The 15,529-nt window shown below is 39.1% G+C and overlaps 1 protein-coding gene across 1 annotated transcript in view; it reads right to left on the bottom strand.

Annotated features, from left to right (window-relative positions):
* arfgef3 (ARFGEF family member 3) overlaps nt 1-15,529 on the bottom strand; it is a 56,545-nt gene that overhangs the window by 17,283 nt on the left and 23,733 nt on the right. Inside the window, exons 20-26 of the mRNA XM_052572768.1 lie at nt 14,242-14,375; nt 5,088-5,233; nt 4,792-4,971; nt 4,519-4,660; nt 1,291-1,413; nt 1,019-1,122; nt 733-877 (exon numbers count right to left, since the gene is read on the bottom strand). Coding sequence (XP_052428728.1) covers nt 733-877; nt 1,019-1,122; nt 1,291-1,413; nt 4,519-4,660; nt 4,792-4,971; nt 5,088-5,233; nt 14,242-14,375 — 974 coding nt within the window. The remainder of the gene's footprint in view (nt 1-732; nt 878-1,018; nt 1,123-1,290; nt 1,414-4,518; nt 4,661-4,791; nt 4,972-5,087; nt 5,234-14,241; nt 14,376-15,529) is intronic.

Genomic DNA, 15,529 nt, shown 5'->3' with positions numbered 1-15,529 from the left:
TAATGGAACCTATCATACACTCGCCGAAATGTGCCGCAAGTGTTTTTGCTAGTTTCAGCCTCTAACACTAGCTTGCTCTATTCATTTTTTTATTTATTCTGTTTTCTTCTTTTAATTAAAAATAACTTTAAAACACTTTCTACGTTTGTATTCAGAGAATGTATTAAGTGTATTATTGCTCTTTTTTATTTTAATTGCTTCCATTGTCCACATATGTAAGTCCCGTTGAATAAAAGCGTCTGCTAAATTATTCAATTCTATAAATGTAAACATAAATATCGTCATATTGTCCATCCCAAAAAGTTTTTGTCAGTGTTTATTTAAAAACATCCAATTATGCAGAATATAAGATGGTAAGTATTTAATTAAGTTAAATATTTGAGTTCAACTATATATAACAAAACAATATATAAAGGTATGACTTTACAGCAAAATTCAACTTATAAACATAAAATTATAACTGCAAATCCGTTTTGCGGCCTTGAATTTTTATTTAAACTGAAGTGATCCGTCTTCTCTTTAGCTACCTCAGATTTCTTGTAAAATCTGTCTGAACAGTCAATCGCAAAGCTCTCTCTACTTTTACATGTTTTTCAGTGTTCTGTCGCAACATTCTGTCGCAACAATCAATGCTGCCATTCAGACTTTTTGCCAAGCAGTCGCTCCATCCATATACTTTAACCCGTTTCATTTGTACAAAGAATACCTCAAAAAAATAAATCAAGAAATCACCTGTGTCATCGTCAAACTCTGCTAAAACACAGTCCATGCCATCCTCACTGCTCACAGACCTCTCCTGAGCTCTCATCGGGAGGCTGGCCAGCCGTGCTCCCAGGAACACTGGCTTGGATGGCATCTTATAGATTTTAGCAAGCAGCTGCAAATGCAAACAAACACCTAATAAACTTCAATTTTTTTCAGTTGGAAATTTTTTTTTTTTTTTGCCCCAGATCCAGCATCTGAAAGTGTGTAAATCAGTTCTGGATAGAAATGTGAAAAATGTGTTCATCTTACGCACCTGTGAACATTTCCTTAAATAGTCCAGGGCAGGCAGGCACAGATCTGTTGAGCTGTATCCACTGACATGAACACAGTCCCCAATCTCCTTATAGTCCACTTCCCCTACAAATAATCAAACGGCAAATATCATTTATTATATAATGGGTTTGACTTCTGTGGACCTTTTTAATATTTCTAGGGTTCTCAAAAGCAGAAGCCAGCATAGTTTGGAAAATATCTGTAGAAATGAATGAAGACAACAATAAATATATTTTAGATTGACCAGCTCACCTAAACCTTTCACAAACTTCATGAGGCACATGATGTAGTCAGTGGCCGCGTTGGCAAACACCTGAATGTTGTCTGTGTTAATGAAGGCTTCAAAGACATCAAACACAGGTGCTTGTGACTTTCCTGCATACATAAGGAAAAGTGAAAAAAAAATGTAAACAAATGCGTGTGGTTGATTTTTCTTATTTGTTATGACAACAAACTTTCTGCACTACACAATACACTTACATTCATGAATAACATTTATAAAAAAAAAGGTAGTGTAGTTTTTAAGGTCAACTGTGTATTGTGTCAAATTTACTTAAAAAAAAAAAAAAAAAAAGTTATGAAAAATTGATAAAGCATAAAGAAAAAGAAAAAGCTCCAAACACTCTGGCTAAGCTGTGTTTGAAGCTGATGCAAAACACAGACACCCGTTACCATCCATTCTATATTATTAAGTTTCTGTGTTACTTGGCACTCGTAAGCCTACAATGAGCAATATTACTTAGAGGAAGAATAGTCTATTAAGTTAATATTTAACTACGTATTTGGGTCATTCTGTATCAACTCAACCAGAAGTCCCTGGCTTAAATTTTTGACTTTGCTAATATATTTTCTGAAGAAAGACAGACATGGATAGTGATGAAAGCCAAACTTTTACATGTAAAGGATGAACACTTACTGAGTAATCCACTATTGTGTAGAAGTGGGTCAAAATGGCAATTTACACCTGAGATTCAGTCAAATTACAGGGGGGAAAAATGACTTTAGAAAGATGGCAGCATCATAATCAACACAGAGATTGGTAGGTCTGTTAGTACAATTTTAGCACTCTTTGTTGCATTATGTGTGAATGGTGATCATTCAAAAATGGGGAAACAGTATTTTTCAAGTTTTTTCCCCTCAAAAAGTATTAAAGATATCTTAATGCCCTTTTAGATAATGGGTCTTAACAAAGGCCCTATATGGTTTGGGTCCAGGTGTAAATCGTTAAAATGTACACATTTTCAGTGGACAAAAACCAAATGAGGGTCAGTTTTAATTTTAACATTATTTCTTCTTCTGACACTGTTTTTTAAATAAAGTAAGAATCGGCTGCATACAATGTGACCAAATTTGGTTTTCGACTACTGAAATTGGGTAACATTCAACAATCTGGACATGGAGCCTCATTGAGATCCCCATATCTTTGGGATTGAACGATGTAGGGCCTTGAAATTTAAGATTCCAAAAGAAAAGTTTAGGAGTTATAGGCACACAAACTTTGGAAAAAGAATATTTATAGTACATAGAAAAGTATGTTCAATGTATTTGTTTTGACAAAAGGAAACAAGAAAAATTATTTGTTCTTCAGACATTGCTCTTTTTCTACAAGAAAAGTATAATTTTTTTGCAAACTAACCCACATTTGGTTTTAGACAATTTACGCCTGGAGCCTTTATTACATTTGAATTATGGATATTTTTTGTACAAAAATACATGCAATCACTACAGAAGTCCATTATTCACACCCCAGAGTTGTGTGAGGCACCAAAATCTCTTATTTTACAGGCCTGCAAATTTTAGAGAAAAAAACTAAAAAGTGCTGTTTCCCCATATTTGAACGGTCACTATTGGTACATAATGCAACAAAGATTGCTAAAGTCAACAGATTTTACTAACAGACCTACCAATCTCTGTGTAAAGTAACATTATGATGCTGCCATTTTTCTGAAGTCATTTCTATCCCCCTGTAATTTGACTCTATATCTCAGGTGACACTTTTTCAGCTTTCATCACTATAAATGTCTAGCTTTCTTAAGAAAATCTGAGCCGGGGAAGTTTTAGAAATTTGGTTGATTTGACATGGAATAACCAATTTGTAAAATATATTATTTGTTAAATATACATATACATATACATTTGGTCATCTAGCAGACGCTTTTTTCCAAATCGACTTACAAATGAGGACAATAGCAGCAGTCAAAACCAAAAAAAAAAGGAATAACATTAGGTGCTGTGACAAGTCTTGGTTAGCCAAAAGCAGAATACATAGTAAGTAGGGCTGCTCAATTATGGCAAAAATCATAATCACAATTATTTTGGTCAATATTGTAATCACGATTATTTAACACGATTATGAGGGAGCCATATGACAAAAACGTTATACGAGTGATTTATTTAAAATATAGTGATAAATATAAAATGTGTTTCCTGTAAATAAGTTTGCTAGGACATCTACATTAGAGGCCAGCGGAACAAAAAAAAAAAAAAGATTATTGAAAATAATTAAACTGTCAGTAATAAAAACAAAAAGAAAGACAAATACAACAGAATAAAAACATACAAATGAAACAAACTGTGTTTTAATGTTTTTTTTTAATGCAAGTATCAAGCAGTATGATTATTTCATTTATTTCACAATACTATTTAATGTCTCATTTCAGTTTGGCTCTGATCTGTATTTATTGCAGTTGATATGAAAAGGTACATCCTTCTACAGAAATGAATGATCAAATGTAAAATCAAACAGCCCGCTGTCCTTTAAGAGCTGCATGGATCCAAATTACCATCACAAGCGTATTTTCATTCTCAAGTGTCTTTACGTTCATTTATTACATGACAAACGAAGGTATATATGGAAAATCTTCTATTTTTCTATAAGATGACTTTACATGTCTGAGTTGTGTTCCACCTTTGGGCTTAGGCTATATCTCTTCCTGAGAAGCAACGCAAGTTCTCTTTCACTCTTTTAAAAACATGAATAAATATACTTCGATAAATCAAGCACATCCATTTTGCAAATGTCACGTTACATGATTTTACTGATTTGGACAGGAAACTGGGCTTTTTTGGATGAACGAAATCGCAGCACTGCAAAAGGGGGAGGAATGGGGCGCAATAATCGTTTTATCTCGATTGTTGTGTTTTTATAATCGTTGGAGGCCAAAGTTTTTTCGATTAATTGCACAGCCCTAATAGCAAGTTTTTTTTTTTTTTTATATAAATAAAAATAAATCAAGTAGATAGAATATAAAAGAGATTGCTAGAGCTCAGAGCATCAAATGAAGGTATATGAATGTGCTATAGAATTATGTATTTTATTTTAAATAAATATTTGATTTAAATTAATGCTTATTGATATGAAAGAAAAAAAGCCATGAGAGGCTGCAAAGAAAAATTCCTATATTGCATGTTTTGCATTAAATCAGAGGGAAAATTTAATATTTTGCGAAGACAATTAACAATAAAGCAAATTTCACTGACCCATAGAGTATTCTCCTATCAGGTAATCCTTCATATCCGTTTTGTTTCCATGCACAGTTCGGAGAGCACTGAACAGCGGCCTCCAGCCAGACTGGATCTGAGCTGAGCACATCTCCACCAGCTCCCCAATGGATGTTATCACCTGTACAAGAACAGACGGACGCACAGGACACCGCAGTTAACTTATTATAGAGTAAAAATACGTGGCACTGAGACATGGCTGTGTTTATACCATCCTTCAGTTTGTCTGCATGATAAGTGAGAATGTCAGACCTGATCTTGGACATCTTCATCACAGAGCTCCAGCTGCATAATGTGCTCAAAAGGCCTGAAGAGAGCTTCATTAAAATGAAAGTGTGGCAGCTCTGCCCAGCTGCTCAGAACCTCCAGCAGAACATCATGGATGAAGGACACAGCCTTCTGGGATACATGTCGCTCCTTATGACAGGCCGCCTGTGGGAACAATAAAAAATAAATATGTTACACTTGGCTGTAAGTTACAAAACAGAAAAAAAACCTGCTGCTACTTATGGATGTATTAGTCTCATGATGGATTTGTCTTTTCTCACCTCCACCAGGTGGGGCGCTACTACACTCCAGGCTCTCATCATGTGAAGCAGCGGTCTGCTCTTGTTCTTCACAATGCGAAGCATGGCTTCTCCCAGCCGGAAGAGGTGGAGGGCACTACGCTTGTCCTGGGTTGACTTTGCCTCCCCTTTAAATGAAAACCAAAAGAGGTGAAGGACAAAAAAGGGGCAACAAGAAAAAAAGGGGCTGTAAAACTCCTAAAAGAGTGCATTAAGTTTAGAAAATATTGTTCATTGACTTCAGGAGGTCCAACTAAATTTTACGTGAATATTCGGTGAGCTGAATAGTACTAAAATAATTCAATTTTAGTTTCCATAAAAGACTAGCATTTTGTTCAACCCTAATGCAAAACGTGGTATTTGCCTGAATTTGCTTCTTTAAAACCCTGATTTTTCCGACCTCATTATTTTCTAGCAATAAACATAAAAAATATATATATATAAAAATAAGCAACATTTATAAAATAAGTTAAAGGGTCAGTTCACCCAAGAATGAAAATTACATTTACATTTAATCATTTAGCAAACTCTTTTATCCAAACCGACTTGAGAACAATAGAAGCAACCAGACCAACGAGAGAACAACAGTATACAAGTGCCATGAAAAGTCACTGTTCTGACTATTTATGTAGTCATTTAATTTTGGTTTTATTTAATTGGTTAAGATGCATCATGTGACTTAGGTTAGAGGTCGTGGTGGCCATTTTAGTTTTCACTTCTCCACAGCAGTGATGCAGCAGCAGATGTCTCTCTGATAAAAGATATATTCTTCTGTTATTTCATGCCAAAGAGGCCATCGTCTGTAAGTTTGTTTATTTAATATCATCCATGTTAAAAAAAAAAAGAGAGTATTTCATAGGATTTAAGAAAACATTTGCTGTACATTTTCAAAGAAGACTATTGTTGTCTTTCTTACTATTTACTTTTATTCATACTTAATACTTAATGTACATTTTCTGTTTGTATTGTAGTTCCACAAAAATGTACGTTGTGGGAAAGAAGATTTCTAAGTAAAACACCGAAAAATAACCTTTTTGGTTTCAACTTTTTCTTCAACCCTCATCCTGTTTAACTATCTGTTGAGGTGCAACATACTTGCATCAGGGACAGAATAGTGAAAAGACGGAGCTTCAATGCAATAGAAAGACGGAATCTCTTCATTCAAGCTACAGAGTCTGCTCTCAAGTGAATGATCTCCTCATATCTCATTTCTTCATCAAGTCTTGAACTTTGAGGTACTATCTATGCGTTTTATGTCATGGAGGGTGACAGGAAATCTGAGACTGAGAAGATGCTGAAAACTAGTTCTGTTGTTACACGTTCAACAAGCATCATCAAAAAGGTCTAGTAGGACATCGGCTAGCATGGCTGCTGCCAAAGCACGAGCTAGAGCTGAGGCAGAGCGTACACGTGCATATTATGTCAAGAAAGAAACTGAAATGAAAGTAGAAAAAGTTCGCATGGAAGGCAGTCTTACAGCACTAGAACATGAAAAGGAGGCTGCGGCTGCTATGGCCGAGGCAAGAATATTAGAGGAGGCTGTAGAGAGCATGGAGGAAGGCAGTTATCGTTCACATAGCCCGATTGCTCCTGCTGCAGACCCTGTGCAGCGCACGAGTGATTATGTGGAGCAGCACACAAATAACTCCATTGTTGTTCCTCCTGAGGAAATAAGTTTAGCCACTCCACCTGTTGATTTCATGAACCTTTATGGAAGTGAAAACAAGCAGTTAAAGGAAAGCTCTCATAGGAGTGTGCCACCTGATTTTGTTGAACAAGTCAACGATTCAGTCTCAAAGCCTTACGCTAACAAGATTGAAAAGCCTCAGTCTGCCACGTACAGTCCAGTTAATTACTGGCCCCTTGCACAGACTTTCAATTCCGGCGTTCCTATGCAGTCACCTTCCCACGGAGAAGTTGAAATGAGTGATTTAGCAAGGTTTCTTGCCCATCGTGAGATCATTAGTTCCGGGCTCACAATATTCGACGATCACCCAGAAAACTACTGGGCTTGGAAATCCTCTTTCTTAAAGGCCACCAGTGGGCTCAAACTCTCTTCCAGTGAGCAGTTGGATTTACTGATTAAGTGGTTAGGCAGTCGGTCATCAGAATATGTGAGACGCATCAGGTCAGTGAATATAAGGTATCCTGACGCAGGGCTTAAAATGGCATGGGATCGGCTAGAAGAGATGTATGGATCCCCGGAAGTGGTTGAGAAAGCACTTTTTGACAAAATTGAGAAATTTCCAAAAATCAATAAACAAGATCCTCTGAAATTACAAGAGCTCGGAGATCTGCTACGTGAGGTTCAGTCTGCTAAAGCTGAAGGCTACTTGACAGGACTTTCTTATCTGGACACCTCCAGAGGAGTCAATCCGATCGTGGAGAAGCTGCCTTATCACCTGCAAGAAAAATGGATTTATCCGGGTTCTGAGTACAAAAGGAAGTACAACGTTACCTTCCCTCCATTCTCCTTTCTTACTGACTTTGTCTGTCAGGAAGCACGTACTCGAAACGATCCAAGCTTTAGCTATAGTGCAGTCTGTACAACCCAGATCAAAGCAGAACCGTTGGTTAAAAGACAATTGCAAAGAAGAATGGCTGTGTCTACACACAAGACGGGTGTAACATCGTCAACCGGATTTCTTCCCACAAGAAGTTCCTAAAATGAACCTATTGATGTTGAAAAGCAGTGTCCTATACATAAAAACAAACCCCATCCTCTGAGACGTTGCCGTGGGTTTAGAGCGAAGACTCTAGAAGAAAGGCAAACACTGCTTAGAGAAAATGGTGTGTGCTATAGGTGTTGTGCTTCGACGGTTCACTTGGCAAAGAACTGCAAGGCAGTAATCAAATGTAATGAATGTGAAAGCGACGCGTGTCTGCACTTCATCCTGGTCCTCCACCGTGGGCCAACAAAGACCCTTCATCAGATCATGGCGGGGAGGAGGATAAAAGCCCTTCTCCTACTGTAACTTCACAATGCACAGAGATTTGTGGAGACAGTCCTATACCCAAATCATGCTCTAAGATATGCTTGATAGGAGTATATCATGAGGATCATCCAGAAATTATGGTCAAGATGTACGCAGTGCTCGATGAGCAAAGTAATAGATCTCTAGCTAGACCTGAGTTTTTTTATCTATTCAAAGTAAAAGGAACAGAGCATCCATACACTCTTCGAGCTTGTGCTGGGTTAACAGAAACTTCAGGAAGAAGAGCCACTGGGTTTCAAGCTGTATCTATGGATGGAAAGACACACGTGTCACTTCCAACAATAATCGAGTGTAATTATATGCCTGACGACCATTCTGAGATCCCATCTCCCACCATTGCACGCCAGTTCCCTCACTTGATATCTATTGCTCAAGAAATACCAGAGATAGATCCATGTGCTAAGATACTGCTTCTCTTAGGGAGAGACATCATCCAAGTCCACAAAGTGAGGAAACAGCTCAATGGTTTGAACAATTCACCGTACGCCCAAAAACTCGACTTTGGCTGGGTGATAGTGGGAAATGTCTGCTTGGGGTCAGCGCATAAACCTAGCACAGTTGACGTGTTCCGCACAAACATACTTCTCAATGGACGTCCAAGCATATGTGAGCCATGTTCTAATCAGATACAGGTGAAAGAGAAGCTAAGCAGTAAAAATCATCCCATCTCTTTACATGGCTGTCGCTTTTACCCATCCACCTGCCCTGAGTACTTGCTGGGTAACACTATTTTCGAACGGACTCAAGACGATGAAAAGATAGCCCCTTCCATTGAAGATCGTGCATTCTTGAAACTGATGGACAAGGAAATGTTCATTGACAGCTCTAACAGCTGGGTGGCACCTCTTCCTTTCCGTATTCCACGCCAACAGCTACCCAACAATAGGGACCTGAGTAGGAAACGTCTCTTGTCACTTCAACAGACACTAAGGAAGAAGCCTCAAATGCAGGAATATTTCATCACATTCATGCAAAGGATTTTCGATGCAGGTCATGCAGAATTAGCTCCACCTGTGATGAAAAATGAGGAAGTGTGGTACCTGCCTATATTTGGTGTCTATCACCCTCGCAAGCCAGGACAGATCAGAGTTGTTTTTGACTCTAGTGCTCAGTACAAAGGCCTTTCTTTGAATCAAGTGCTTCTCTCAGGACCTGACCTGAATAACTCCTTGCTGGGTATTTTGCTGCGTTTCCGTAAAGAAGCAGTTGCATTTACTGCTGACATTGAACCGATGTTCCATAGCTTTGTGGTGAGAGAAGATCACCGCAACTTTCTCCGCTTCTTGTGGTTTGAGGACAATGACCTCTCGAAAGATGTCACAGAGTATAGGATGAAGGTCCATGTCTTTGGGAATAGTCCCTCTCCCGCGGTAGCAATCTATGGACTTCATTGTGCAGCTCAACATGGAGAACTTGAGTTTGGGAAAGATGCAAGAGCCTTTGTGGAGCGTAATTTTTATGTGGATGATGGCCTGAAATCAGTGCCCACGGCTGTGGAAGCAGTTGGTCTGTTGAAAAGAACTCAGGAGATGCTAGCAAGTTCCAACCTGACGCTTCATAAAATAGCATCTAACAGTCCTGATGTAATGAATGCCTTTCCTGTGGAGGACCATGTGAAATATCTCAAGGACCTCGATCTTGAAAAAGATACTCTACCTATTCAGAGGAGCCTTGGTCTGAGCTGGAATCTTAAAACAGACACTTTCACTTTTCGTGTTGATGCAGAAGAGAAGCCTTTTACACGTAGAGGTGTCTTAGCAACTGTCAACAGCATTTTTGACCCTCTTGGGTTGGCAGCACCTGTTACGATACAAGGAAAGTTCCTTCTTCGTGACCTGACAGCAGACATGAAAGACTGGGATGCCCCTCTACCAACAGTCAGGGAAGCTGAATGGGAGGCTTGGAAAAACTCTTTGCAAGATCTAGCTCAATTTGAAATACCCAGAGTGTACTCAAAGGTTTCGCTATCTTCAGCTAAAAGGAAAGAAATTCACGTTTTCTCAGATGCTTCCACAAAGGCAATTGCAGCAGTAGCTTACCTGAGAGTGATGAATGACAATGGATCATGTACAGTAGGGTTTGTGATAGGCAAGGCTAAGCTTGCTCCACTGTCTGCTCACACTGTACCTCGATTAGAGCTTGGAGCAGCAGTCCTGGCAGTAGAAGTGGCAGAACTCATTCAAGGTGAGATGGATATTACTCCAGACGCTGTAGAATCCTATTCCGACAGTAAAGTAGTGTTGGGGTATATTCATAACCAAACCAGACGGTTTTACGTATACGTGAGTAATAGAGTCCAGTGGATTAGGAAATCTAAAAGGCCAGAACAGTGGCATTACATTTCCACAAGTCAAAACCCTGCTGATCACGCAACCCGTTCAGTGCCCGCCTCAGACTTGAAAGATTCTACATGGCTTTCTGGGCCTGCATTTCTTTCTCATCCTGATTCAGAGTGTCTTGAAGACAATCCATCATACAAACTAATTGACCCTGATTCAGATGTGGAAGTACACTCTAACCTTACAGATCTGACACTCCATGACTTTCCTGTTAAACTTGGCTCACATCGCTTTGAGCGCTTTTCGACCTGGAAATGTCTCTTACAAGCTATATCCAACTTAATTCACATCATTCATTCATTAAGACTCGAAACTGAGTTAGCAAGTACCTGTAAAAAATGGCATCTTTGTGACAAAGCACTCCCAGAGGAACTTTCACAGGCAAAAGTTGTGATATTACAATGTATCCAACAGGAGAGCTACCGTGTTGAGTTTACTCGTCTTTCTGAAGGAAAGGAAATCCAAAAAAACTCTGAACCCCTTCATTGACCGAGATGGGCTTCTGAGAGTAGGTGGCAGACTCAATGTGCAGGATTCTGGATTGTCGGGGTGAGAAAACGCATTCATAGTGTGATCCATAAATGCATTATCTGTCAGAAACTCAGAGGAAGAATTGTTGAACAGAAAATGGCAGATCTTCCTCCTGATCGACTAGCTACTGATCCACCTTTCACTTATGTCGGCCTTGACGTCTTTGGGCCCTGGATGGTCGCCTCTCGCCGTACTCGAGGTGGCTTGGCAAACAGCAAAAGATGGGTACTCATTTTTACCTGTTTGAGTATTCGTGCAGTGCACTTTGAGCTGATTGATTCTCTTGATGCATCTACCTTTATCAACGCCCTCCGGCGCTTCTTTGCCATAAGGGGTCCAGCAAAACAAATCAGATCAGACTGTGACACAAATTTCAAGGGTGCTTGTAAGGACCTGGGAATGCTTAGTTTTAGGAGCTACTTGAATGAGGAAGGATGTCGTTGGATCTTTAATCCCCCACATGCATCCCATATGGGAGGAGATTGGGAGCGACTTATCGGAGTTGCACGTCGCATATTAGACTCCATGCTGCTTCAAAACAGTCACTCTCATCTCACTCATGAAATGCTGGCTACATTCTTGGCAGAAGTTTCTGCAATTATGAACTCAAGACCTCTCGCACCGATCTCAAGTGACCCAAATTCACCCACCCTGTTGACTCCAGCCACTCTTTTGACTCAGAAAGTTGGTGTCTTGTCTCGTCCTCCAGGGGACTTTGAAAAGGATTTTTGCCGCCAGAAATGGAAGCAAGTTCAACAACTTGCCAGCACCTTCTGGGAAAGGTGGCGACGTGAGTACCTAGTCAATCTTCAAAGTCACCGCAAATGGCACACGAACCAGCCTAACATCAGGGAAGGAGATATTGTACTTATGAAGGAGGCTCAAGTTAAGAGAAATGACTGGCCGATGGCTCTAGTCACTAAGGTCTTCCCAGGCGAAGATGAAAAGGTCAGGAAAATTGAAATCAAGGTCACCAAGGATGGGAAGTGTAAAACTTATCTGAGACCTGTATCCCAAGTGATTCTTCTTCTGTCATCAGAAGAACAGAATGAATAATGTTCTACAGAACTGTTGCATTGTTAGTAGTGGTATTTCTAAAATACCAGACGGGGAGTGTTCTGACTATTTATGTAGTCATTTAATTTTGGTTTTATTTAATTGGTTAAGATGCATCATGTGACTTAGGTTAGAGGTCGTGGTGGCCATTTTAATTTTCACTTCTCCACAGCAGGGATGCAGCAGCAGATGTCTCTCTGATAAAAGATATATTCTTCTGTTATTTCATGCCAAAGAGGCCATCGTCTTTAAGTTTGTTTATTTAATATCATCCATGTTAAAAAAAAAAAAAAAAAAAAGAGTATTTCATAGGATTTAAGAAAACATTTGCTGTACATTTTCAAAGAAGACTATTGTTGTCTTTCTTACCATTTACTTTTATTCATACTTAATACTTAATGTACATTTTCTGTTTGTATTGTAGTTTCACAAAAATGTACGTTGTGGGAAAGAAGATTTCTAAGTAAAACACCGAAAAAGAACCTTTTTGGTTTCGACTTTTTCTTCAACCCTCATCCTGTTTAACTATCTGTTGAGGTGCAACATACTTGCATCAGGGACAGAATAGTCACAATTAGTCTAGCACAGTACACATAGCTCTGTTTTTTTTTTAATATATAATAGAATAGAAAAGAAAAGGTAAGTGCTAGTATTAGTTGGTAAAGCACTTTCAAAAAACACATCACACATCTTTTTGGCCAATGACCAAAAACTCAGCTGTTCTAATTGAGATTGGGAGGTCATTCCACCAGCTGGGAATAGTCCAGGAATAGGTCTGTGAGAGCAATTTTGAACCTCTTTGGGATGGCATCACAAGTCGCTGTTCAATTGCAGAACGCAAGCTTCTGAAGGGCGCATACGTTTGAACTAGTGAGTTTAGGTATATTGGTGTAGTGCCAGTGGTCGTCTTGTAGGCAAGCATCAGTACCTTGAATTTAATGCACGAAGCTACTGGTAGCCAGGTAACCTGATGAGGAGAGGAGTAACGTGAGCATTATTTAGACAACTCTCACTGCTGCATTCTGGATCAATTGCAGAGGCTTGATAGAACATGCAGGAAGGCCCTCCAAGAGAGCATTACAATAGTCCAGTCTGGTGAGAACAAGAGCTTGGACAAGAAGTTGGGTGGCTTGCTCTGATAGGAAGGGTCTAATCTTCCTAATGTTGTATAAGGCAAACCTGCAGGACCGGGTCGTTGTAGCAATGTGGTCTGTGAAGCTGTGAAACTCCTAGGTTTCTGGCTGTCCTGGAAGACATGTTAAGTTAAGTTATGGTTGACGAACCCAGCTGTATAAAGAAGTTGTGATGAAACAATGGGTTAGCAGGAACCACCAGCAATTCTGTCTTAAAAGGTTGAGCTGTAGGTGATGGTCCTTCATCCAGCTAGAAATGTCTCTCAGACAGGCTGCAGTGCGAGCAGCTACCGTCGGATCATCTGGTTGGAATGTAAAGTAGAGTTGAGTGTCATCAGCATAGTATTAATAAGAAAAGTCATGCTTCTGAATAAAAGATCCTAATGACGTCATGTAGATGGAGAAGAGAAGTGGTCCAAGCACTGTGCCTTGAGGAACCCCAATAGCAAGAAGGGTGAACCTCACCCTTCCAAGACACCCTGAAGGATCTACCTGAGAGGTAGGACTTAAACCACAGGAGTGCGGCTCCAGAGATGGCCATCTTTCTGAGGGTGGACAGAAGAAACTAGACTGTGTTTATATTTTTCTTTACAAATCCTTGGTTTATACTACTAATTTGTGACCGGAATTTTGTTTTGTTCTCACTCCACATTCATCACTAATCATGCACACCAGCATCCTACTTCATGCACCCAAACAGCTTCCACGCATGATTGATAACGTGGATAAGTGAGAAAAATTATTTATTACGTTTGAAATATGGATATTTTTCTTTCAAATACTCATGGATTCGTCTTTATTCACACCCGGAGCGATGTGAGGCACGTTTATTGTGAATGCTCACTTTATTCGATGACTTGTGGACTGTTCAACTGCAACACCAGCTGACTGCAATGATAGAGCTTGGAATAGTCACAACAATTTTTAATATAACTCTGACTGTATACGTCTGAAAGAAGAAAGTCATATACACCTAAGATGCCTCGAGGGTGAATAAAACACGAGCTGACTTTCATTTTTGGGTGAACTAACCCTTTAAGCTGTCACTTACAAGGTGGAAGTGTCAATAATCTTTGGGTACCTGGCATGGCTAAAGAGTAGTCTCCAGTTTCTGTAACCGAATCAAAGAGTTGAGACTGTGAAGCTTTTCTGAGCTGATGCAGGAAACCCACTAGAGCCACTAGGTTGAGTTTACTCACTGCATCCTCGAACAGCCTGCAGGACATACACATTAACTGTATATTAAAACATAAACAGATATGTGAGAACAATAGTAATGGACAAATGGGTACATACATAATGTGGCATATACACCAATGCACAATGAATACTTCTCTCAATAGTTTTCACATCTGTGTCAAACTTTGAATTTGAATATTACTTTAATGAGAAAGTTAAACTTGCTTGGTGTAAAACCATAGATGTTGATTTATGTTTTTACTGAAATGTATTTCTTATTTATGATGTGTTTTTTTTTTCACACTTGCCAGTGCAAATACATTCTCAACAAAATTTTGCTTGAGCAAAATAATACTTGTATACTTAATTATACTTTGTGAGAGTTTTTCAAGAGTACAGTCATTTACTCCATGATGAAGAATTTGCGTTATTTGTGTCTCGCAAAGAGAAACAAACTGACTGCAAATACAAGTTATCAAACAGTCAGCAGTCATTAATATTGACATTAACACAGGAACAATTTACAGGTGCTGGTCATATAATTAGAATATCATCAAAAACGTTCACTAATTCCATTCAAAAAGTGAAACTTATATATTATTCACTCATTACACACAGACTGATATATTTCAAATGTTTATTTCTTTTAATTTTAATGGTTAGAACTGACAACTAAGGAAAATCACAAATTCAGTATCTCAGATAATTAGAATATAACTTAAGACCAATATAAAGAAAGGATTTTTAGAAATCTTGGCCAACTAAAAAGTATGGAAATAAAAAGTATGAGCATGTACAGCACTCAATACTTAGTTGGGGCTTATTTTGCCTGAATTACTGCAGCAATGCAGCGTGGCACGGAGTCGATCAGTCTGTGGCACTGCTCAGGTGTTATGAGAGCCCAGATTGCTCTGACAGTTTTGTTGCTCAGCTCTTCTGCATTGTTGAGTCTGACATATTGCATGTTCCTCTTCACAATACCCCATAGATTTTCTATGGGGTTGAGGTCAGGCGAGTTTGCTGGCCAATTAAGAACAGGGATACCATGGCCCTCAAACCAGGCACTGGTAGCTTTGGCATGGTGTGCAGGTGCCAAGTCCTCTTGGAAAATGAAATCTGCATCCCCATAAAGTTGGTCAGCAGGAGGAAGCATGAGGTGCTCTAAAACTTCCTGGTATACAGCTGTGTTG

This window comes from Carassius gibelio, chromosome B13 (genome assembly GCF_023724105.1).
Source record: "Carassius gibelio isolate Cgi1373 ecotype wild population from Czech Republic chromosome B13, carGib1.2-hapl.c, whole genome shotgun sequence".
NCBI lineage: Eukaryota > Metazoa > Chordata > Actinopteri > Cypriniformes > Cyprinidae > Carassius > Carassius gibelio.
The sequence above is the reverse complement of the archived record's forward strand: the minus strand, read 5'-3'. Positions and strand labels throughout refer to the sequence as shown.